Genomic DNA, 24,708 nt, shown 5'->3' on the forward strand with positions numbered 1-24,708 from the left:
TATGTTGTTATTCATAAATAATATATTTTATGTAATTATTATTATCATCAACATCATTCTTATTTCTCATCAGACATGAGAAAGAGCTTGGAGATTTACCCCTTACTTTTCTAAGTCTCAAAGAGGTGAAATGTGTAAGGACATGTAGCAAATTAGTACCAGAAACAAGGCCAGGATTGGAAATTGGGTTGAGATAGTAATTCATTTCAATATCCATAAAACTTTTTTCATTCCTATTAAAGTATTGCACAACCAAAGTCTCCATCAGTATGTATGTAAATACGTTCCTCATTGTAGTTGTATTCAGTTGGGATGCATGCAGGTATCTTGGATGTTGCAATGGTGGAGTACAAATGCCAGACTCTTGCTATGACTCAGGCTATAAATCTTTTTCCATGTAATGTGTACCCACAGCTAGATTTCTCGTTATATACCACTCTCTTGCATCCCTCTTACAGTCAAACCACATCATTCCTTCCACCCTACGTAATTGGAATCTACTTCAAAGGTGTTTGGGTGCTGGCAATATGATAATCCAAATCTGGGTATGGCCTATTTATAACTCCCCATCAGAACCACCATCATGACCAAGTTCTATGAATCTTACCTGACTTCTTTCCTTTTAATGTCAGAGAACATTTTCCCTCCAATATCCTAACAAGTTCCACAAGGTCACTGACTTCTATACCAACATTACCTCATACCCATTCCTCTATCCCTTTCTACTATTCATGATGGATACTTTCCTCCCCTATCTGAGCTATAGCAAATTTGGGGATTAAAAATGTGTTGCAAAATGGACACACAACAAATAATGATGTACAAGAGACAAACCCTTTAGCCTGGCATTCAAAACCCTCTGTCATCAACTGTGCCTACTCAACATAGTCACTCTTACCTCCCATTACTTTTTCTCACAAATTAAGATCAGAAGAATGTTTGGTGGCTATAGATTTTAAGGAAAGTCAGTCTTACGCCAGTAAAGGAAAGCATTGTCAAGCTAGTGCTTCCTTCTCCACTTTAGGAGCAGCTCCACCATTTGAAAAACAAGTCAGAACATTCTGTCACTTGGCTAGTGCAGGTGAAACAGTGATAAAGCCATATTTTCCAAACCTGCCCCTCTCTCTCTGTCTCTCTGTCTCTTTCTCTCTGTCTCTCTGTCCTCTTTTTTCTATGAAAATCACCAACATTCTACATGTATTCATCATTACACTATCACACTTGTTCATGTCGAGACTTTTGTAACATAACAGGTTATACTTCCCAAGTGTTCTTTATTGTTTTTTAAAATAAATTCTTGTTGATTTCTTTTGATGTTTTTATATAAGCATAATTTTCCCCAATAATCTTTCCCTTCCTGCTTCCAGAAAAAGCTATCCCATAAAACAAATAGCATTTTAAAAGGGGGGCATAGGAGGAATCAGCACAGCTTATCAATATAATGAGAAGTCCAAAAGCATGTACAACATGCAATAACTGTGGACCTCCCACCTCTTTAAAGGAGTGGGTTGAGGGTGTCCTCTCATTTGTCTTCTTTTGAATCAGTGTGCAGATTATTATTCATTGATTACATTTTAGCAGTCTATCATATTGGAGTTCAATTTTAGGTCAGCTGCTTCTTTGTGACATTTTGAGAAGCAGTAAGTCTCCTCCATATCATGTTGTTACCATCTCTTGTTGTCCGTATTACATTTGCCCACTGACTACATTCCTCTTTATGCATCTTTTAAATGTCATTTTAGAGGCCAGCAGAGAGAAAAAGCAAATGACACTGGTCCTAAGGAAACCCATTTGGAATGATGAGCCCTGTTGCTAGATTTTAGCATTAAATTTAGAAGCCTTCACATGCTAGCCTTGTAAAACTGAATTCTAGAACTGCTCCAACTCTTTCTCTCTGGGCCTAAAAAACAATTCAGAAAAAAAGCCTTTTTTCCCCCCTGTTTGCACTGAACAAACTTTCTGTAAAGATCCACTGATATTTCTTCTGAGCTGTCTGCCCTAGCTATTGTTTTCTTAATTTTGTAAAACTTGCTGAGAATTGCAGAGTTGTTGCATTGAGGTTTTTTTTTTCTTTTTGGTAAGTGTAAAGGTCACATACAAATTATAAGCTGTCATTTGCTTGTTATTTTCTATAAAATTCTGAGCATAGGAATCCAGTGGGGGGAAATCAGCAGGTGTCATCTGTTGAAAAATATTTTAAAGAGAAAACTGTAAGCATTATTTATAATTAGTGTAATTAGCTTCAGTGTTTATATTGCTTTTCCTGAACGGGCCCAAGATTGTTCCATGTTCGAAGGAATATGATAGTTTTAAAGGGATATTTGTTAATTGTTGACATTCTTTTCTCTGTCTACCAGAGAAGTTGGTACATATTTTAGGCAGAAGACTGAGCAGGTCTGGCATTTATTTTCACCAGATTTTGTTATTACATTTGTCTCACAGCTTTAAAATAGTAGCAAATATGTGCAATTTATTTAAACAACACAAGAGAAATTAATGCCATGAGAATTCATCTTTAGCAAATGAAGATAAAGCAGCTCTCTGTTTTTCTATGCAGTTGCATTAAGGCCTTTCAGAGATTCTGAGGTGGAACTTTCCAGCTTGTGTGGGTGCTACCGCAGATTCACACTATCAGGAGAGCCAAATCAGGTCATCTCCACCATCTCACCTGCTGACAGATATTCTATAAAATTGAAAAAGGCTGGTGCTGTGGCACTATTGCCAAGGACTATCAGGCTAATTCTGAAGTTTTGGGATTTGTACTCATTCCAGGGTCATTTCTGGTTCAGATATATTTCGTTGTAAACATTACACAAAACAAGAATTGTTTGGCACTGATTTAAGAATCATCCTCTCAGTGAGCCATTTGAGCAATGAAAATTAACCCACACCCATTCTCTTAAACCAGTATACCCGGGAGGGAGACACAGGTCTTTTCTGTAAGTTGGAGAGGTTTCTAAGGCAAAAAGTCTTCTAAGTTTGGAGAAGTCTTCTAGAAGTTCACTCACAGGTTCCTGTACTCTCCTTATTGTATCCTTTTACATCCAGACCATGAATAATACCACTGGCCATTATTAAAAAAAAAAAAGTCAATTTTCTTCTCTCTCATCCCAGCAATGGCATTTTTTCCTATGGCATCATGAATCTGCATTCAATATTGACCAATTTAGAAATAGAATGGTCTGTGATAAAGAACCCTGGGAGCTTAGAGTCCTCATTTCTAATCTTATCTGTGTCATTTACTTGTTTTATTACTACAAGAAACTCATCTTTTCCTTTCAGTTTCCCCTTTTGTTAAACGATGATAATATCTACCCAGCCTACCATATGATCATAAGATCCTGGTATCATAGGATTATAAATTTAGTGTTGAAAGAGACCCCAGAGGCCATTGAATCTAACCGTTTCATCTTGCAGGTGGAGAAAATGAGGCACAAAGAGGTTAAATGACATTCCCATACAGCTAGTGTCTTAGGTAGGAAACGAACCTAGGTCTTCCTGATTGCAAGGCCAGTTACCTTTCCATTTCCCTCATGTTGGCTCTTACCCTAACGATTACTGAGAGAATCAAATAAGATAAGATGTATAAAATCACTTGATAATCATAAAGCATTAGGTAAATAGGAAGGGGTATTATTTGATATTCCTCTTCCTTCCCCACTTCTCTTTTATTACCAATGAAGAACTCCAGCTAATAAATATTTCTGTTGCTCTCATAACCCCATGGTAATACCTAGAGCCACACCACAGATACTTCCTGGTGCCTTTTGTTCTTACATTATGGTCATTTCTGGCTAGAATGCCTCCCTCCTTACATCTGCCTGTGAATTGAGCCCTACTAAATAACAAAGAAAACAAATTAAGCAGAAAAAAAAAATTAAGACAGTCACCATGTCCAGAAATGTATACAACATTCTGCTCCTGTGGTTCCACACCTCTCTGTCAAGGGGAGGGATATTTCAAGTGTTCTTTTCAGGTGGTTGTCCCCAAACTCTATGATTACTGGGTATGATGCTATAACTTCTGGTACATCCCTGGTGGGAAAGGATTTTGTAGGTGATTCACTTGTCAGGATTTGCCGCTAAAACATCTAACAAGAATATCAAATACTCTTAGGAAAGTGATTTCCTTGATTCTCATTTGACTGTAAACATCTTTAGAGCGTTTGCCACATCTTTAGGGTAGAAAAAGGTATTTGAACCAGTGCAGCTATAATCTGTAGTGTAGAAAAAAGCACATTGTAGAGAAGAGGTAACACTGCTTCTAAAATTAGATATAGTGAGTTCACAGAACAGGCTAGAAATGTATTTTACTCCACTTAGTTACCATAAGGATCTTGGTGATTAATCATTAGGCAATGTCTATTAATCCTTTTTTAAAGAGGTATTTGTAAAATGTCATATTTCCATAGAAATTAAGGGCACCATGAAGGATACACAAGTCCAGCTCATCCTTTATAAGCCAGGGGTGATAATGACCTATGGGAAACCTTTCAGTTCTTTATGCTCTTTAATTAGTAATCACTGTAAATTGTAACATGAAGACTCAGTGAGGGATTCGAAATGGAAAAAAAATACACCTGAAAACTTGGATATTAGCTAGGGTGGATGTGAATTATCTGGGGAGGATTCTCGATTGATGCCCTTGTAAGTATGTATATTATTAAAATACTTTTTAGCTGAATTACTGGGGCTATTTTGTCCATGTAGACTTAAGAATTCAGTTCTATCTCTTTATCTCGGGAACTCTGACTCTGAACTATATGGATGCTAGGAGCATAGGAGCATAGATTTAGAACCAGAATGGAATTTAGACATCATCTAGTTCCAATCCTTTGTTTGATAGGGAGGGAAACTGAGGTCCAAGAAGATAAAATGACTTATTCAAAGTCACATAGGTAGAAAGTAGCAGAGCTAGGTTTTGATCCAAGGTGCCCTGACTCTAAATGTAGTCCTCTTAGCACCATGCTGCTAGCATCCACACTTTGGCCTTCCTCATCCAGCTTTGCAATTACAAAACAAAACCATTTTCAAACCCTGAACATGTTGGACAGGAGGCATGAGGGAAGTGCAGCCATTTGTCTAGTGGGTTCTTACAAGCTTTTCCCAGTTTGGGCATCCCATCTTCTTTCAAATGCCTACCTTTGGCATAATGGCCTCTATAAATTCCAGAAAGTCACTTCCTCCATGGTTTTTTCCAATTATATTGATAGCCAGGAAGATAATTGTGTGTCATGCCTCCTTAATGAAGAAATGTTTGATTCAATTTTATGTGGGCTAATAGTACATGAGTTTCCTACACAGAGATTTTTTTAATGGGACTAAACAATGCCATACAAATAGTTTTGGAACCTACAGGGGTCAGGGTGGGGAATACTTCCTCTGGGGCATTATCTCATAATGGTTTTTTTTTCTCTCCTTTCTTCCCTTCCCCATCCCACAAAACCCCCCCAAAAAACAGCAAAAGGGGAAGAAGAGCGCATCACTGGAAATCATGCAGCCGCCAAATGATATGCTGTTACCATGGCCCCAACATCAGAATTCCAATGGTCTAAGAAGACAAAAGAGGGACTGGGTCATTCCACCAATCAATGTCCCAGAAAATTCCCGTGGTCCTTTCCCACAGCAGCTTGTAAGGGTAAGTGGATTTAAAAAATATATATTCTGAGAGAAAATTGCCTGGCACTTCTGGCCAGGAGGTGGAGAGTTCACTTCCAAATGTTGACTTCCTTTTCAAGCTGCAAGGCAGCACTGATCTGCTTGAACCTGGGTAGAGTGTCTGTGCTTCCTCTCTTTGAAGACATATTTTTCACCTTTCCTACAAGCTTGTGTCATATGAAGCAGGGGAGACATCAAAGTGGGAAATGATATTCTTCAAGCCTTTCTGATCAACTAAGCCATGATCATTCCCTCAGGTATCTCTAAATCATTTTAATGGCTTATGGAAAGAGTTGCTGGTAGAACTCGGACTAGGGTCCATGACCCATGTGTGGCCACCCTATAATCTTGCCACTCATAGTCACCTTCCATGAAAAATAAGCTGTTGTTCATTAAAATTTGTTATACCTTTGCAACTGTGAGATGATGTCACACAAAGAAATGAAACAAGCATGGAGTGTTGTTACTGATGGTTATTTGAATGAAATAGAAGTGTTTGCTGTGGGTGTTCTTCATGTTGCCCACCATGATGTGTCTTTTCTTTGGGGAAATAATTCATTTTACATATTTATTTTTCAATAACCAAGTCCATTGAAAAGCATTTTCTTCCTCCCTTTGAAGAAAATTGCATTCTAATCTCAACAATAATTTGACAAAATGATGGTGAGGATCCCATTAAGTAATTTCCATCCATTGTGATGAAACTCACCTCACTCTTTCTTGAAACTATGGTGCCACGGATTATTATTAATGTGTCATTTCTTTCTCTGTGATGATTAGACATTTTTTTGTTTCTTGTTCCTTTCAACTCGAAAAGATGAAATTGAGTGTTTAAAATTCAAAGATGGATATAAGAAAAAGGGAATAACTTTTGAATATGTTCCTTCCTCTTCCAGACGATATTATTTATATATCTAACTTCATATCCAATAGAATTATTCTGCAGTGTTACCCAAAAATCTTAAAATTAATTGAGCTAGAAAGGATTGCCACTGATATAGTGCTAAACAAGGTCAAAAGTTTCAGTAATTAAGTGCAGCAAACTGTGCTTTCGGTATAAAAGTTATGCTACTGACCCTTGAGGACTCTGAATTGTCTCCTGGCTAGCTCCTGACAATGTTGCGTATGTTCTCTGGCCACACCCTTTATCTCCCAACCATAACTTTAGACAGTCCCTGGGATGATATTTAATTATCAATATTTAAAGACAATAGCTATGATATTTACATTTTCCTTAGCTTGCCTAGAAGTAGGTTTCAGTGACATCTCCACACCATGCTGCTGGGCAATTCTACCCTGCCCCCTTCACCATTGTTGGTTATCTTCCCCCATTAGAATGTAAGCTCCTTGAGGACAGGGACTGCTTGTTTGCTTGTGTTTGTGCCCCTAGTGCTTAGTACATTGCCTCACATATAAGTGCTTAGTAATTGTTCTGTAAATCTTTATCAGTCATCCAATGAATCTATCAATCTATCTATAACCAAGGAGTCAGAGAACCTGGGTTCAAATCCTGCCTTTGACATCTAATGCTAATATAAACTACTACTACTACTACTAATAACAATAATAATAACTAGCATTTACATGACCCCTATGTGCTAGAATTGGGCTAAACATCATATAAACATGATCTAATTTGATCCTCACAACAACCTTGGAAGATAAGTGCTCTTATCCTCATTTTACAGTTGAGAAAACTGAGGCAAACAGTAGTTAAGTGATGAGTCACCCAAACCAGTACAAAGTCAGCCAACTAGTGTCTGAGGCTAGATTTGAACTTCGGTCATCCTGACTCCAAGTCCAGTGCTCTATCCATTGGACCACCTTGCTGCTATCTGTATGACTTTGTTCAAAGTCTCTTAATCTCCCTGGGTCTCACTTTTCTCTTGTGTGAAATGTGAGAATTGGCCTAAATGACATGATAGATCCCTTCAATTTTTAAATCTATGATCCATCTACAACCATCTTGCCCTGTTCCGATGCTTCATAGCTGACCATAGTTAAGGATACTATTGTAGAAAGGAACTTTTTCCCTTTTAGAATCATAATAGACTGCACAGAAGCAGCTCACACATAAGCATTTTTTGTTTACAAACCAGGCCTCTGGGTTAGAGGGGCCCGTGTGTGTGTGTGTATGTGTGTGTGTGTGTGTGTGTGTGTGTGTGTGTGTGTGTGTGTAGCTTCTACTTTAACTGTCTTTTCTAGGTGCCAAATCTTTGTTTCTCTACAGCTGAAAGTAAGTCCTATTATTAACAACAAACATTTATTAAGTATCTACTAGGTGCCCAGGCAGTGTGCTAGGTACTATGGAGACAAAGACAGAAGCGTAACGTCCCAGTCCTCTGGGAGCTTGTGTTAGAACACAGGAGAAACAACATGTATACATACAAGCGAATATAAGCAAAGTAATGGTGGAGGGAATCAATAAAGGCCTTATGTAAGAGGTGTCTCTCTCTCTCTCTCTCTCTCTCTCTCTCTCTCTCTCTCTCTCTCTCTCTCTCTCTCTCTCTCTCTCTCTCTCTCTCAGTGAGCTAAACTCTCTAAATTTTGGCACCCAGTTATTCAGCTCTAGTTATGGCTCTGCCTGCAGGGATCAAAGCCATTAGCCCTGTTCTAATCAGCTGGGTTGACCAACCTTAGCCATTATCTGAGACAGCTAGAAAAAACAATAGGTAGAGTGCAGCATCTAGAAACATGAAGACCTGAGTTCAAATGTGACCTCAGACACTCACTAGCTGTGAGACCCTGGGCAAGTCACTTAATGTCTGTCTGCCTCATTTTCTTCATCTGTAAGATGGGGATAATAACAAATGAGATATTTGTAAAACTCGTTGCAAACCTTAAAGCACTATTTGAATGTTACTGTGATGATGATGATGATGATGCTGATGATGATGATGATGATGATGATGATGATGATGATGTTGGAGGACTGCAGTTCCTTTTCCTCCATTTTACCACCCTGCCAAACACTGAGAGAGTCAACTTAATGGATGAAAAGTGGGAAGGAAAACCCTTGGACAAAACCCCACCCTATACTTTACAAAGCCATAGGTTCATATGCTTCAATATTATTTTATTCTTCAGCTATTGCTGGCTTCTAGCTGACTAGGGAGAAAAATATAGGTTGTTGTTTTCTGACCCATTCTTCTCTCTCAGGGGGAGAGTGGGAAAAAAAACAGGACAATGAAATCCTAGCCTTACTTCACATTAAAATATTGATGAATCTCAGCCTTGCATTGTAGTCTAAGGCTCCCACACTGGAAACATATTCAACTTTCTGTTGAAATTTAGCCATTGCTAAATCTTTCCATAGTTTGAGATCATCAAACACTTAAATTTCTGTTTGGGGAAGCATTACACGATTTTGTGATTTATCCAATCAGATGCAGAAAAAAAATTTAACCCAGATCTTATGAACTATTGGCAAGTGACAGTAAGAACTTTAGAAGCTGTCCATTTATGGCTGAGCTTCATTTCTTTATGCTGTCTCTGTTGTTGACATTTCCAAACAGAAAACACAGATGAGGAGGGGGGTTTCAGGAGTGAAGTATTTTCCCAGAAGTCAGTAATGGCATGTGGATGGAGGAATCAGAGCGGGCCGTTACAGCACTGCACAATGCTGAGAAACTATTATCATAAGCATGAAACTTCCCTGTGGTGGCTGGTTCTTCTTGTATTTTTATGTTTTATGATGTTTTTCTGGTTCAGAGCCCATTTGTCATCTGCAGCCTTGGGTCCCCTGACCCACACGATTGCCCCTATAGTGAGGGCTGCCTGAATGTCGGCATGAGCCGAGGGTTTATCAGTTACATTTTGCTCTGTAATGGGCTGTGAGAAGAGGAGGAGGGACACGAATGAAGGTTTTCAAAGATGAGAACCGGGTGCTTATTTCCATCCTCCTAATCTTCACACTGCCCCAAGGGGGCTTGGCTGCCTGATAGATCTAGGTGAACAGTTTTGATCTGATTTCAAACATTCCTGAACGTTGGGTGGTGGATTGGGCTCCCATCTGTTATTGCACTAGAGTAGGCACAGCACATGAACGTGGACAGCATTGAACTGAGTCATGGAGAAAATTTCTGCCAGTGAATTTCTGGTGGATGGGCTTCTAAAGCTTTTCAAACCAATAATAGTACAGGCATCCTGATCTTTCCTTTTCTCCTTTCATCAGAAGACTAGTCTCTGAGCCAGGGGCGCTTTTGGATATGTCTTTAGTAAATGGGAGTTGGCATACCCATTATGGCTTCCATTGAAGAATATTTGTATTTTTGAAATGAAACTCAGAGTTGCATCAAAACACAGGGATATTTCTGTGTACCCATACATTCCTTTTGTGTCTCTTTTTTTCCATTTCTGCTTACATCTCTATGGACTCTTAAGTTGTATGGTGCACAGCAAGTCTGTATGGGGAACAGAAGAGCAACAAGGAACCGGCTTATGCTCTCCCATTCCTGCTTTTCATTGTTAAAAAGGGGGGGGGGACATTCCATTTCATGGAAGCTAATTAGTTACTTGTCAGCATTTGGGGCAAGGTTGTTCCTGAATGAAGTCTAAATCATAGCAAATGTGAATGCATCTTAATGGGAATGTGGAGCTGAAAACAGCCCTACAAAGTTCAGCTGGGATCAGCTGCAATTCTCTGCTCGTTAAAGCATTTCATTCTGATAAAATATGTTAAATGAAAAATGGAGGGGAGGAGAGCAGAATCTTCTTCCCCAAACCTTGGTTAATTACAGGCTTTTTCCTTCTAAGGAGCATCATGGCTGCTCATATACAGTTGCTCAGCCATGCATAGGGAATGGAAAACATATTTGCAATGAAGATGGCATCCAAAACAGAAAATAACCATTGAGTTTAGACTGGTTTCTGAGCAGCCAGCCGGAACAGTGGCATAAAATGTTTAGGCTTTTTTTTTTTTGCATTTGTGCTTCTGAAATTAAACTGGGATCTAAACTGCATGGAAAATGGGAAGAAAATAAGGAAAAATTGAATCCTGGAAATGCCACAGAGAATTCCCAGTTCATTCACTGGGTATTCAAGAATACCCAAACTGAGCTGGAATGGGAGCTCAGATGTCATCTGGTCCAACCTACTTCCCAACCCAAGAATTATTTCTACACTATATTTAACAAGATGGTCATCCAAGAGAAAGCAACTGAGTGGGAAATCTATGTGGGCCCACCAAGGAAACTTGAGACAATGGTAAGAGGAGAGGACCATTTCAAGTTTAGCAAATTATCTGCACTGGTCCTTAACCCTAACACACAGCAAAGACCATTCTAGTGAATTATGTTTTCTGAACCTGTAGATAAGACAGTGTTTAAGGCTTTGGAAAGTGGTTTTCATTTAGTGTGACTGACAGAATTTTAACTATATCAAAGATTCCATTGTAACAGCAAAATATTTAAGCCTTTCCTTGTGTTTGTGCTTCTGAAATTAAACCAGTATCTAAATTAAATTTTGCTTCTTCTCTTACAGTAGAAGGGTAGGGGACAACTAGGACTGAATAATGTATATATTGTCAGAAGTTGTCTCCTTGTCACATATGTCCACTTAATTGTTTTGCTTTCTCACAAGAGAGGGTTAAGTTTGAAGGGGTAGATAGGAAATGACTTGTGATACAAAGACAAAAGGTGTCAATAAGACATTTTTAAAATTAAAAAAAGTAAGATAGTAAGGAAATGGAAAGCAGTGTGGCATAAAGGAGGAAGTACCAGCCTCTGAGTTAGGATAATCTGGATTCAAAACTCACCTCTGGTAAGTACTGATGTCCCTGACTTCTTTAAGTCTCAACTAAAATCCCACCTGGGGATCTAGGTGGTACCATGGATAGAGTACTGGGCCTAGAGTCAGGAAGACAGGAGTTCAAATACAGCCTCAGACATTTACTAGCTGTGTGATCCTGGGCAAGTCACTTAACTTTGTTTGCCACCGTTTTCTCATCTATAAAATGAGCTGGAGAAGGAATTGGCAAACCACTTCAGTATCTCTGCCAAGAAAACACCAAAAAGGGATCATGAAAAGTTGGATACAACTACAGTGACTAAACAACAACAAAATGTCACCTTCTACAGGAAGCCTTCCCTAACCCCTTTTAATTCCAGTGTCTTCTCTCTTTTAATTATTTCCTATTATCCTGTGCATAGCCTGTTTGTTGTCTCCCCCATTCAGTTGTGAGCTCCTAGAGGGCAGGGACTGTCTTTTGCCTCTTTTTATATCCCTAGAGATTAGTGAAGTGCCTGGCACAGAGGAGGCTCTTAATAATGATTGTTTGTTGATTGAAGTTTTCTCCTATTCCCATAATCCCATCTTCCACAGGAAGACTTCCCCAACCTTTCTTAATTCCAGTGCCTTCCCTCTGTTAATTATTTTCTATTCACCCTATATATAGTTTGCTTTGTATATATTTGTTTGCATATTTTTTCCTCCATTGGATTGTAAACTCCTTAAGGGTAAGAACTGTCTTTTGCCCCTTATTGTATCCCCAAGCTTAGGGCAATGCTGGCACACAGTAGGCACTTAATAAATGTTTATTGACTGACACTCCTTGAAATCCTGGGCTCACCCTTCCAGTGCTCTAGGCAACTCTCTAAGACTTAAGTTCACAGTTGCTATTCTGCATTGGTAAAGGGAATTTCCTCACTGGAAATGCCAGTGGAAGGACAGAAACACCACAGATGCAACACCCTGTCCCACACCCCCCAAAAAAGTGAATAATGAAAACTGAATCCTGGAAATGCTTCTCTTTTCAGTGTATAATAAAAATTTAGAATTTAGAGATTACTCAGATGAAAAGAAATAAAATAGTTTTAGAGGAGATTAAAGTAAATTGATAGATCCAGGATTGACTAGTAAGGGAATTTGGTGATATTTGGGATTTATTCTTCACATTTGGAGGGGACATACTCCCTCCAGCAATCCATTTGTGTTTTCCTTATAGTTATATGACCTCATAGCTTCCTAAAGGGGTGTGTGTGTGTGTGTGTTTGTGTGTGTATGCGTGTGTGTGTGTGTGTGTGTGTGTGTGTGTGTGTGAGAGAGAGAGAGAGAGAGAGAGAGAGAGAGAGAGAGAGAGAGAGAGAGAGGAGGTAGGGAAGGAGGAATAAGGAAAGGAAGAGGGAGAGAGATGAGTGGGAAGCAGCATGACGTAGTGGTGATATAGTGAATAAAGGTCTGGCCTTGGAGACGGGAAAAATCTGGGTTCAAGGTGTGCCCCTGACACATACTTTGCTATGACATTCAATACCACCAGACAACTCTCTAAGATTCTAAGTTGTAAATGAATCATCACTGAAGAACTAGAGAGTTTCCATATCAAGAACGTCCCACAGTGATGGTCTAGGTGAGAACAAAATTCAGTCATTTCAGTTGTGTTCGCCATTTCCTTCTCCAGCTCATTTTACAGATGAGGAAACTGAGGCAACCAGGGTTAAGTGACTTGCCCAGGGTCACATACCTAATAAGTACATGAGGCTGGATTTGAACTCAGATTTTCCTGACTTCAGGCCCTATGCTCTATCCACTGTGCCACCTAGCTGCCCTCATAGATAAATAGCACAAGTAAAAATAGCATTGAAATATGACCTACTTAATTAGCCAAAATTAATATTAAGATCAGTAATTCATTAAATTAATGTCAGTGATATTAATAGCTGTTTCAGCTTGAAAAGACTACCTGAGCTTTTAGGAGCTCATTACCATTAGCCTGGCCACTAAGTGATGAATTCTTTTGGGCGCACAGCGACTCATTAGTCCACTAAATGTTGAAGAAGTTGCCATCTTCATCAGAAGAGTGAATGCCCCTACAGAGGAAATCTGAATTCTGTGAAGTATTGAAGTAGGCTGAGGAGACTCTTTGTAATTACTATCATCTTTGGATCATAGATTTAAAGTTGAAAGGGACCTTAGATGTCATTTCATCCAACTCTCTCTTCTTACAGTGAGGATAACAAGGCCTAGAGAGGTGGTAAGCCTTGTCCAAGGTGCTAAAGGTAATAAGTGATCGTTTTGAATCTTTGTCTTTTACTCCAAATCTGTTATTTTTTTCACTATGCTGGTGGTACCAAACACAAATAGAACCAGGACCACTAAGCTGTGTATAAGAATGCTTGCTTGCTGCATATTGACTTCTTCGCGACTCTGTGAACCATATCATCCATGGGGTTTTCTTGGCAAAGATACTGGAGTGGTTTGCTGTTTCCTTATCCAGCACATTTTACAAATGAGGAAGCTGAAGCAAACAGGGGTAAGTGACTTGCCCAGGGTCACACAGCTAGTAAGCATCTGAGGTCACATTTGAACTCAGGTCTTTCTGACTCCAGGCCTGAGCCACCTAGGTGCCTCCCAAAAAACTAAATATTAACATTATATATGTTCTACTGTAGTTTTGTTTGTTTTGCTTAACACTTCCCAATTACATTTTAATCTAGTTCAGTGTACTGGTGTTAGACTTCCCCATACTGCTGATTTCTTCTCTAGGAGCATAAGCATCATACCTCCATTGATCATAAGTACATACATATTTATTGATTATGTCGAATCGAATTTGACAATGGAGGAGGGCCTTCAGTTTCACATGCACCATTATTTTAAGCACATCTGTTCTATCCTGCAGCTTTTCAGTTGTGTGAAAGTAGTTTGTATGCAAGAATCAGAAGGTTAGTTGATGAAACACCTATCTGACAGGTGCAGTTACCTAACTGCATACAGAATAGTCTAATCTGAGGTTTATTCATCTGCATATTTCCCTTGAATAAAATGAGGATACCCATTTGAACCCCTCCCAAAGTATATTCCATTCTTATAAACATGGTAAAAGTAACCGGATTGTCACCTTACTAGAGGGGGAAACTGTTCACTCTCTAAATCCATCCTTATTCTGAGTCTTTGTGACAGAGTCTAGTTCTTCAAAGTCATAAAAGCATGTGGGTGAAATGAAAAAATAAGAGGATTTCTTTCCCTGGAGAGCTCTGCAGTGAGGGAGAGTGAAAGCCTCAGGGAAGAAACTAATACAGGAGGAAGAGGTTGGAGGCAGGGTGAATTTGTTTGAGCTTTAAGGAAAGTTGTGGGGGGGTGTTAATTCTGCCTTTCACAAACAGTTTAGTGCGTTCACAGTTACTAAAATAGAGCCCCACCCCAGCCTCACTCCAAGAATGAACGGAAAATGGAATTCATTCAATCCATTCAAACCTAGACGTAAAGAGCAATCACCCTTTGAGGTCTTCATCTTATAGATCATGGACTCCTTTGGCAGTCTGGTGAAGGCTATGGATCCCTTCTGTTCTCAGAAGAATGTTTTTAAATGCTTAAATACAAAGGATTAAAAAGGAAACCAATTATATTGAAACACAGTTATGTATATATATACATATGTGTGTATATCTATGTCTGCTTATCTATCTATATCTATATCTGTATAGATATATATATTTAAAGGAAAAAAAATAACAAGTTCCTTGACCCCAAGTTAAGAAACCCTGGTCTAGATAACATCTCCATGGAAATCATTACCTTCCTTTGTCTTTCTAACTGAGACCTGGGAAAGACCTTAACTTAAAAAGTCCAAGGTGTCCCACTGCATCCTGGGGCCATCTCCAGTTGTCCTGATCTTTATGTTGTCACTGGACCCAAATGGCTCCAGAGGAGAGAGTGAGGCCCGTGACTTTGCACAGCCCTTCCTCACTTAAATCCAATTCACTTGCAAGTCATGGCTAAACCTTCCAGATGTCATGGTCCTCTTCTAGAATGAAGAACAAATAACACTACCTGCATATAAGACAGCATGTCCTTCCAACTTACTTGTCATTTTCATAGAATACAGCAATTATCTGCCATCCCAAATCCCAGTTAATAGATATGCAGCCATAGTTTTGAATACACCCTCCGCATTTCATATACAGATAGAAATATACAAATAGTTATCATATGTCCAGTTGCATACTTGCCTACCCAGAAAATGGATTTTTAAAAATGCAGCCACAGCACCCAAAATGCTGTATTTGAAATGTTCCTACAGCAGCATTCAAGGCTTACTATAATCATATATATATACATATATATGTATATATATATACATATATATATACATATATATATACATATATATGTATATATATATACATATATATGTATATATATATATATATATATATATATATATATAGTGCTGTGTTTGGTTTGGGGGTTTTTTTTTGTATTCAGACCTAAAGGGAATTTATATTGTCCTTGCTAAAGCCAAAAGAACTGGAAGAAAGCAGTCGTTTAATGACTCAGCTGTCTTGGGTTCTATGATTTAATCAATCACATGAAAGAAATTTTAGACTCTTTGTGTTTATAGAGTTATCTCTCGTCTGAGCAGAAAATGTTCCATCTCTTTGAATTGCTTTAATAGCTATATTTATGCAGCTGAAAGTTCCTTAAGAAATGAAAGTAAAAATCAAATTGCTGAGAATGCTTGGATAATTTATCGGAGAATATTCAATTAGAATATATTAATATTTTAGATTTCCATCATTAATTTAATATTCAGAGACTTAATTTAGTCGTTGAATTGCTGGAGTGCCATGCGTAGGTGGATTGTTAGGCTGAGTACTTAAAACACCTGCCACAAATGGGTGAATCTCAGTTTGATTCCCAGGAGCACTAATGCTTCTCTACTAACACAAATCTTGCGGCAGCTACACAGTCTCCCTGTCTGCCGTAATTGCAGAGTGCAAAATAATATTCGATTGTGCTTCAAAGTCCAGGCTTGGAAGGAAGGAACTCAGTGACTAAATTGGACTCCAAGTAACTCGTTAGCTTATTTCATCCAGCTGGCTCCCTGTTAATTAGATTTGGGGGCTGACTTTGTTGTGTTTGGGTAAGCTACCTTTTGGATCAATTTACTTTATTGTAGTTTTTTTTTTCTTTTACTCACAACTAACTCCTGAAAAATCTTAGAAGTTTTTTTTGTTTTTGTTTTCGGTAGGGGATGGAAATGCGTGTTGTGTGTTGGACCGATTTTCATTCTAATTAACAGTAATCCGAGAAACAATGTGACAGAGTGGTTAAACTATTTGACTTGGAATCAGGAAGACATGGAGTCGCATCTGGCTTCTGACACTCTTTTAGTTACATGATCATGGGCAAATCACAACCACTCTGAGCCTGTTTTTTCATCTGCAAAACAGGGGCAATAATACCTTTCTCACAGTGTTCAAAAGATATAAAGTATGAAAAGCATCTTGAAAACCTTAGATAAGTGTTGGTGTTGTTTTTGTTTTTGTTATTTATTCTTTTTAAGCTTAGGAAGATTCTAACAGAGACCTATGAACAGAGGGGAAATGTGTCAGTTCTATAATTCACTTATCCTCTTTCCTTGCCCCACCCAGGTGTCAAGTACTAAGTTGTGCACACAGAAGAAACCCAATCAGTGCTTTCTAGGTAAATGAACAGAATAAAAAATGATTAGAGTAAAGTGGAGTCATAGCACCTTTACCCTAAGTAGCCACTTGTCAGTAATCTGAGATACTGAAAGGCAGAAAAGAAGAAAGGGCATGGAGAATTGAAATACAATGTATGTATCTTGTACGTTCCTGTTATTGTTAAGTCCTTTTCAGTCATGTACAACTCTCCATGACCCCATTTGGGGTTTTCTTGGTAGATACTGGAGTGGTTTGCCATTTCCTTCTCTAGCTCATTTGACAGATGAGGAAACTGGGGCAAACAGGGTTAAATGCCTTGTCCAGAGTCACATAGCTAGTAAGTATGTGAGGCCAGATTTGAACTCAGGATGATGAGTCTTCCTGACTTCAAGCCAAGAACTTTATCCATAGTGCCACCTAACTGCCCCTGTATATACCTACTTACATATTTTTTTCCTTTATTAAAATGTCAGCTTCTTGTTTGTAGGGACTGTTTTGCCCTTTCTTTATATATCTAACGCTGAGCATAGTGCCTGGCATCTAGTAAGCTGTTAATGTTTGTTGATTGAATTTACCATTCTCAGTTTAGATGATTGTTTCAATTCAACTAATTTTTATAAAGCACTTACTCTGTACCAGGGACAAGAAAAGAAGGAAAGAGAGAGGGGAAGAAAGAAAGAAAGAGAGAAAGAGAGAAAGAGAGAAAGAGAGAAAGAAAGAAAGAAAGAAAGAAAGAAAGAAAGAAAGAAAGAAAGAAAGAAAGAAAGAAAGAAAGAAAGAAAAATTATTTTGCTTCTTTATCTGCACTGGTCCTAGAGTCAGAAAGACTTTTGAGTTCAAATCTATCCTCAGGCACTCACTACTATGTGACCTTGGGCAAGTCATTTGACTTTTGCCTGCCTCAGTTTTCTCATCTGTAAAACGGGGATAATAATAGGACCTTCTCCCAGGGTTGTTGTGAGAATCAAATGATATAATGTTTGTAAAGGTCTTAGTACAGTGGCTGGCATATAATAGGTACTTTATGAATGCTAGTTATTATAATCTACTATGTCACCTAGCTGCCTTTTGAAAAAGACCCTAGAACAGACAGGATAAAATGTCAGAGCTTAGAAAGACCGTAGAACTTAGTGAATAGAAATGTCAGAGCTTATCAATCAAACCCTTTAAAAAAAACCAATGAGGAAACTGAGGCCCAGGAGCGAAGGTGACATGCTCAATGTAAAGTGTCATGTTGTGACACAGTGTGAATTTAATCTCATGTCCCCAACTCAACTCAATAACTTTTTTACCACAGCATCATGAGTGGACAAGAGGAGGGAGAAGGAAGATTAGCAAGAAGCCTAGATAATCTACTAACTAGATAACCAGCATCTAAAAATTAATAGTTGACTATTATTATTTCAATTATTTTACCTGAGTTGACCACATATGACTTATATGTTACCTACAGAAGGAATAAAATTATAACTATAGCCATTGATGGAGTGAAAGTCCATTAAAGGTAAAGTCATTGCTAAGAATACGGCTGTTAAGTATCAGTTATCCATCCATCTAGATTCACAAACTAGAGAGTCTCATACCCTTCTCTGGTTTGGTCACACGATATTCTAGTAGCAGGACTTAAAGATCACAATTGAAGAGGAAGTTCAGAGATTGGCATTCTCGCCCATCTGAGCTCTTGGAGAGGAAGTACAGAGTGAAAGTTCATTACTGAGGCCTAGTACAGGGTCCTTTAAAAGCTGTTGGTGGGGTTTTCATGTGTTGACACAGAAGCAATCCTTTTATTCTATCTGTAGCTCCATGGATATCATTTGTCTTGAATATCATGGCAAGTGGTGAAAGGAGGAAGAACTGGAATGGCAAGGCTGAATGATTTCATCTGCCATGATCATTGGCTAAATGATCTCTTTTATCATTCCAAAATTCCTGAGCTGCCATACCAGGTAGATCCTGCTTAAGTTCAACTGGTTATGGTGTTGGGGGGAAAGGAGATTTCAGATCAAAAAAGATAAAACATCACATGTACTCTGTGCCAGGGATTATGTTAGGACAAACACACACCCATGCACACAGATATATTACAGGTGTATTTTAAAGGGATTTTCCCCATCAGTCAAGAATGGGCTTTTGCCACAATAAACCATTACTACACAAATTCTAATATTCTGTGTCATAACGAGCAAAAGAAATGGAGAATGAAAGAGCCTTTAAGAGAGTTACGAAATACCTAGATAATGACAAGCAAGATCTGGGTAGTTAGTTATTGATTTTTTTAAACCTCACTACTTTGAGGATTCTTGTTCTCCTCAATATGGATCTCTCTTCCCTCACCATGCAGATCCCAGAACCTCTCTCCTCTTCTCTACCTTTCTTATAGCTCCTCATAGTGGAGTCACATCCCTCTTCTTCGTGGTGCCTTTTATATAACACCACTCCTTTCATGTAAGTTACTATTAGTGATATATTTCAGTGTATTTATACCCGTCATGTGTTGGGGATAAAATGTGGTTTTACTACTTAAAAAAATAAAGATTTGCCTTTCTAATTATGTTTAGGATCTTAGGATCATAGTTTTAGAGTGGGTAGAGACATTTTATAGGTGAGGAAACTAAGACACAAAGAGGTTTAGTGATGTGCCCAGGGTCACAAAACTAAAGTGGAATGATAAAAGAGAGCATTTAGCCAATGATCATGGCAGATGAAGTCATTCAGCCTTGCCATTCCAGTTCTTCCTCCTTTCACCACTTGCCATGATATTCAAGACAAATGACATCCATGGAGCTACAGATAGAATAAAAGGATTGCTTCTGTGTCAACAGAAACCCCACTACTCAGACCTTCTGTCTCAATGCCCTAGCCACTGTACTACATTGACTTTCTTTTGCTGCTGCTAAGACAGATATTAAGCGAATGGGGAGTGAGGAAAAGAAGCATACAGATGATACTGACGAGGAAATGAGGAATATTGCTTGTCAGTCTCAAAACAGAAAAGCATTAAGAGTGACCTTTCTCCACATTACTAATACAACACGTCTAATTGCCTCTAATCTTCATTGCCTGTTGTTTGTGTAGATACTACATAAGGTTTTAACCCCAATTCCCACCCAAACACAAACATGTCCTGCCCTGCTACAATAGCAATCGTTTTATGAGATCCATGTCTCATCTGTTTAGGCCCATTATCTCCACTGGTGGAGATAACCCATCCATTCCTTCTTATGCTGTGTAATTCTTGTCCACATCTATAATCCTTCCATAAAATTTTTACCCAACACACTGGGAGATTCTCAATTAGTTTTTTTTCCCTTTTTTAAAAACATTTTGCAGCAACCAAAAAACCCACTAGTCCACAGCCCTCTGCTCATGACTTTCCATAGAAACCTCCCAACTAAGGAAGAAGGCTCAATTGAACTGAGTGACCTCAGAAGGTGATGATCCCAGTAGTGAGAATGCTTCTGAAACACACCTCTGGCCCTCAGTCCTATTGCTGCCACTCTCTTCTAATTGGTATCTTTCTGTGCTCAGGTGGTATCACTAAAAGCTACTGCTTTGGGATTAATTCTCAGTCTGGTCTGGGGCCCTCAATATCTTTCCAAGGTGGAAGGAGCTCAAGTTGGCCAGGGCCTTTAGCCTCCCTGTTGTCCATGAATTGAAGTCTGGGAGCATCTTGGTAGATGATAGAGAAGACAAATGTCAGGGCTGTCTGGCACTCCCTGCAATGAGACTGAAACATCCCCAAGCTTTGCAGTTTGCTTTTGGTGACAGTATTCCTGGGGGAGGACTGATCCTATTTTTTTATAACATTTGTTATTTCCCCTTAATTTCTTTCAGTAAGCATATACTTTGTGTTGAAAATGCATTTCTTCAGAGTAATGGGGAAATGGGAAAAATGTGTCTAACCCCATAGAGCTTTCAACTTCAAGACCCCAACTTAAACTCACAAAGCAAAGACATATGCAGTTAAGGCTGACAAGCATTTTATTTTGAAAGTTTGAAAAGAGAATCCAATCAAAACAGAATAACATCCAGGGGGAAAGAAATCATGTTTAGGAAATCAGTCCATTCCAAAGATACAGAAGAAAACTAAAAATGATTCTTTGGTTTCTGTATCCCTGGTGATATTTCAGCAATTAGACACTCTTCTTCAAAGAAACTTTAAAAATGATGCCCTGGAAAGAAACCTTATCAGACAGGTTTCAACTTGTAGCGGAGATGGGCTTTGTTTTTATTTTGCTTTGTTTATGGCTGAAACCATAAGCAGATAATGGGAAGCCTGACCAAGGCTTAACTAGAGCAGAACACTCAGGGCCCTCACTGCATTAACTGCCTATAAAAAGAAGGGGCCTCTTACTCTTTCAGATCTCCATTGTTTTAATCAAAACATTAAACGGTTTAAAGATGCATTTGCATCTGCACTTAGTTTTATGGGCCTGTCAGGCTGCTTTGCAATTGAATTATTTGTTTGACTTGGACTTTGGGGCTTCATGAGCTGTAACACATATTTAAGCCAAGAAGCTAATTTTATTTTTCCAAAATGTGGGTGATAAAAGCAAGAGGAAGCAGAGAGACACTCATTGCCTGTTCCTGGAAGAAGAAAAGAAAAAAAGGCAGCTGAGCATCTGAGTGGAGTGTAAAGAGGGCAGAACCTCAGGGAAGAGCAGCAGCCATTGTGATGGGAGGACAGCTCAACCTCTAACCTGCTTTTTGGAGGCCTGGTTTCTCTCTCTTTCCTGGGCCACAAGTAGGACATACACAGGATTTCCTCCCTCTGTTACATGTAGGAGTCACCTACATATACAAAATGAGGTAGAATGAAAAAATTATTAGAATATTTCAGTTTAAAGTCCTTCCCTGACTTGTATATGCATGATTAATATTAATTTCACCATATGCTGCTTTGAAAGAACTAGGACTGCCAATCTTGAACTATGATAAGATTGCTTGCCCTGAAACCAGGGACACCCCTTTTGGTAACCACTACTCATGTGACTAAAGAAATGGGATAACAGAACTCTGTGACCATAGCAGAATTATAGAATTTCAGAGTTGGAATGGACCCTCACTGCCATCCAGTCCCATCCACTCGTGAAAGGAAAACCTACTTTAATATACCCGACAAGTAGTCACCCAGCCTCTTCTTGAAGACCTCCAGATGGAGAAGACCCCATCTCTAGAGGTAGTTCATTCTATGATTAAAAAGCTCTAGTTGTCAGAAAGCTTTTCCTGACATCTGATCCAAGTTGTCCTTTTTGCAACTTTGCAAACTTTTGCTATTGGTTCTGTAATACTTGAGTGAATCTGTATGTCAATTTAGGCCCATCATCTCCACTGGTGGAGATAACTCATCTATTTCTTCTTATCTTGTGAAATTCTTGTCCACTTCTTCTCTAATTCTTCCATAAGGTTTGTACCCAATACACCAAAAGCTTCCCTCTTAGTTTTTTTTAAACATATTACAGATAATAGTACAACATCTAGGTTAGTTCTCATTCTTGCTACATGACTGGCTCACTTTCTTTCCTGGTCATATGGTGTTCATAATGTTCCTTATGCCTCTTCCAGTGCACATGTCATTGTTGATAATGTGCATCAACTGACATGCACCCACTATACAACTTTCCATTACTTTTTGGGTCAACTTTTTTTTTATTCTCCTGATGTTCCATGGTTTGCAAGCATATAACATCACCCAGAACATGAGAATTACCCAAAGAACAATGGCATGTGTGAATTATGAAGAAAAATGATGTAAAGCTCATCATCAAAAAAAGAAGTTCACCTAGACCAATAGTGAGAGTAGGTAAAAACAATGGAACATTCCATGATGTCAGAAGAACTTAAGAAAGAGTCCCCTGGCATATTAGGTGGATGCCCTATAGTTGATTTATAAGGGATGTGAGCAAAAGGAGCACAGGGCAGGTAAAAGGGAATGGTTGCAAACTCCATCATTGAAGAAAATATCCACACTGATGTCATCACAGATCCATTTGAGTTTTGAGTAGTAAGAGAAATAGTATTCATATTAGTGATAAAAAAGATCATATTTTGCAGCGGCAAGCACCTTTGTTGGCATCATTGAAAGTGCTATGTGATCTAGCAAAAATTTTCCCCTTTTGTCAAATTTAGTCAAAAGTTTGCCTTTTTGTCTATCTTTTGCTTCTAAATAAATGATGCACTAACTCAATAGGTTGCATATTCAATTATATTCCATAATTGGGTAGCATACATTTTCAATCTGCTTTCTTTTTTCCATGTAGCTGGATGGGTCTATCTCTTTTAAATGACAGTATATCTCATTGACGTGGCTGCTATTGTGTACAAAGTCCTCTTGGTTCTGCTCACTTCACTCAGCATCAGACCATATAAGTCTTCCCAGGTTGTTCAGAAGTCAGCCTGTTCATCATTTCTTATAGCACAATAGTATTCCATTATATTCATATACCACAACTTGCTCAGCTATTCCCCAACTGATGGGCATCCTCTCAATTTCAAATTCTTTGCCATCACAAAAAGAGCTGCTATGAATATTTTTGTACATGTGGGTCCTTTTCCCATTTGTATGATCTCTTTGGGATATAGCCCTAGAAGTGCTATTGCTGGGTCAAAGGGGTATGCACATTTTTATAGCCCTTTGGGCATACTTCCAAATTGCTCTCCAAAATGGTTGGATCATTTCACAACTCCACCAACAATGCATTAGTGTTCCAATTTTCCCACATCTTCTCCAACATTTATCATTTTCTGGTTTTGTCATCTTGGCCAATCTGATAGGTGTGATGTGGTACCTCAGAGCTGTTTTGATTTGTATTTCTCTAATCAATAGTGATTTAGAACATTTTTTCATATGACTATAAATGGCTTTAATTTCTTCATCTGAGAACTACCTGTTCCTGTCCTTTGACCATTTATCAATTGGGGAATGACTTGCATTCTTATAAATTTGGCCTAATTTTCTATATATTTTAGAAATGAGGCCCTTATCAGAGAGATTGGTTGTAAAAATTCTTTCCCAATTTTCTACCTTCCTTCTAATCTTAGTTGCATTGGCTTTGTTTGTGCAAAAACTTTTCAATTTAATGTAATCAAAATTATCCATTTTGCTTTTTGTAATGTTCTCTATCTCCTATTTGGTCATGAATTCTTCTTTTCTCCATAGATCTGATAGGTAAACTATTCCTTGCTCTCCCAGTTTGCTTATAGTATCAACCTTTATATCTAAATATTGAACCCATTTTGACTTTATTTTGGTATATGGTGTGAGATTTGGATCAATGCCTAGTTTTTGCCATACTCTTTTCCAGTTTTCTCAGCAGTTTTTTTCAAAAAGTGGGTTCTTATCCCAGAAGCTGGGGTCTTTGGGTTTATCAAATAATAGATTGCTATAGTCATTGACTACTGTCAGACATCCTCTTAAAACAAGGTGTCAAACATGTGGCTTGTGGGCTGCATGTGACCCACAATGCTCCTGAATGAGTCCCTAACCAGATTAAAATATAATTGGGAAATATTTAACAAAATAAATAAAATACAATAAATCATAGGTAATATTACATTTTAAAACTAAGTCAATATGCAGCCTACAGGGATCCTTACATATGGATTAATTGCCTCCATTTCTATTTAAGCCTGACACTGTTGCTCTA

At 38.5% G+C, this 24,708-nt stretch overlaps 1 protein-coding gene across 1 annotated transcript in view; it reads left to right on the top strand.

Moving 5' to 3' along the window:
* The window catches only part of CDH4 (cadherin 4), a 448,736-nt gene that overhangs the window by 36,259 nt on the left and 387,769 nt on the right, over positions 1-24,708 (top strand). The window contains exon 2 of the mRNA XM_020981500.2: positions 5,461-5,637. Coding sequence (XP_020837159.2) covers positions 5,461-5,637 — 177 coding nt within the window. The remainder of the gene's footprint in view (positions 1-5,460; positions 5,638-24,708) is intronic.

The sequence above is a fragment of the Phascolarctos cinereus genome, unplaced genomic scaffold, assembly GCF_003287225.1.
Source record: "Phascolarctos cinereus isolate Bilbo 61053 unplaced genomic scaffold, phaCin_HiC Scaffold_2;HRSCAF=192, whole genome shotgun sequence".
Taxonomy (NCBI): domain Eukaryota; kingdom Metazoa; phylum Chordata; class Mammalia; order Diprotodontia; family Phascolarctidae; genus Phascolarctos; species Phascolarctos cinereus.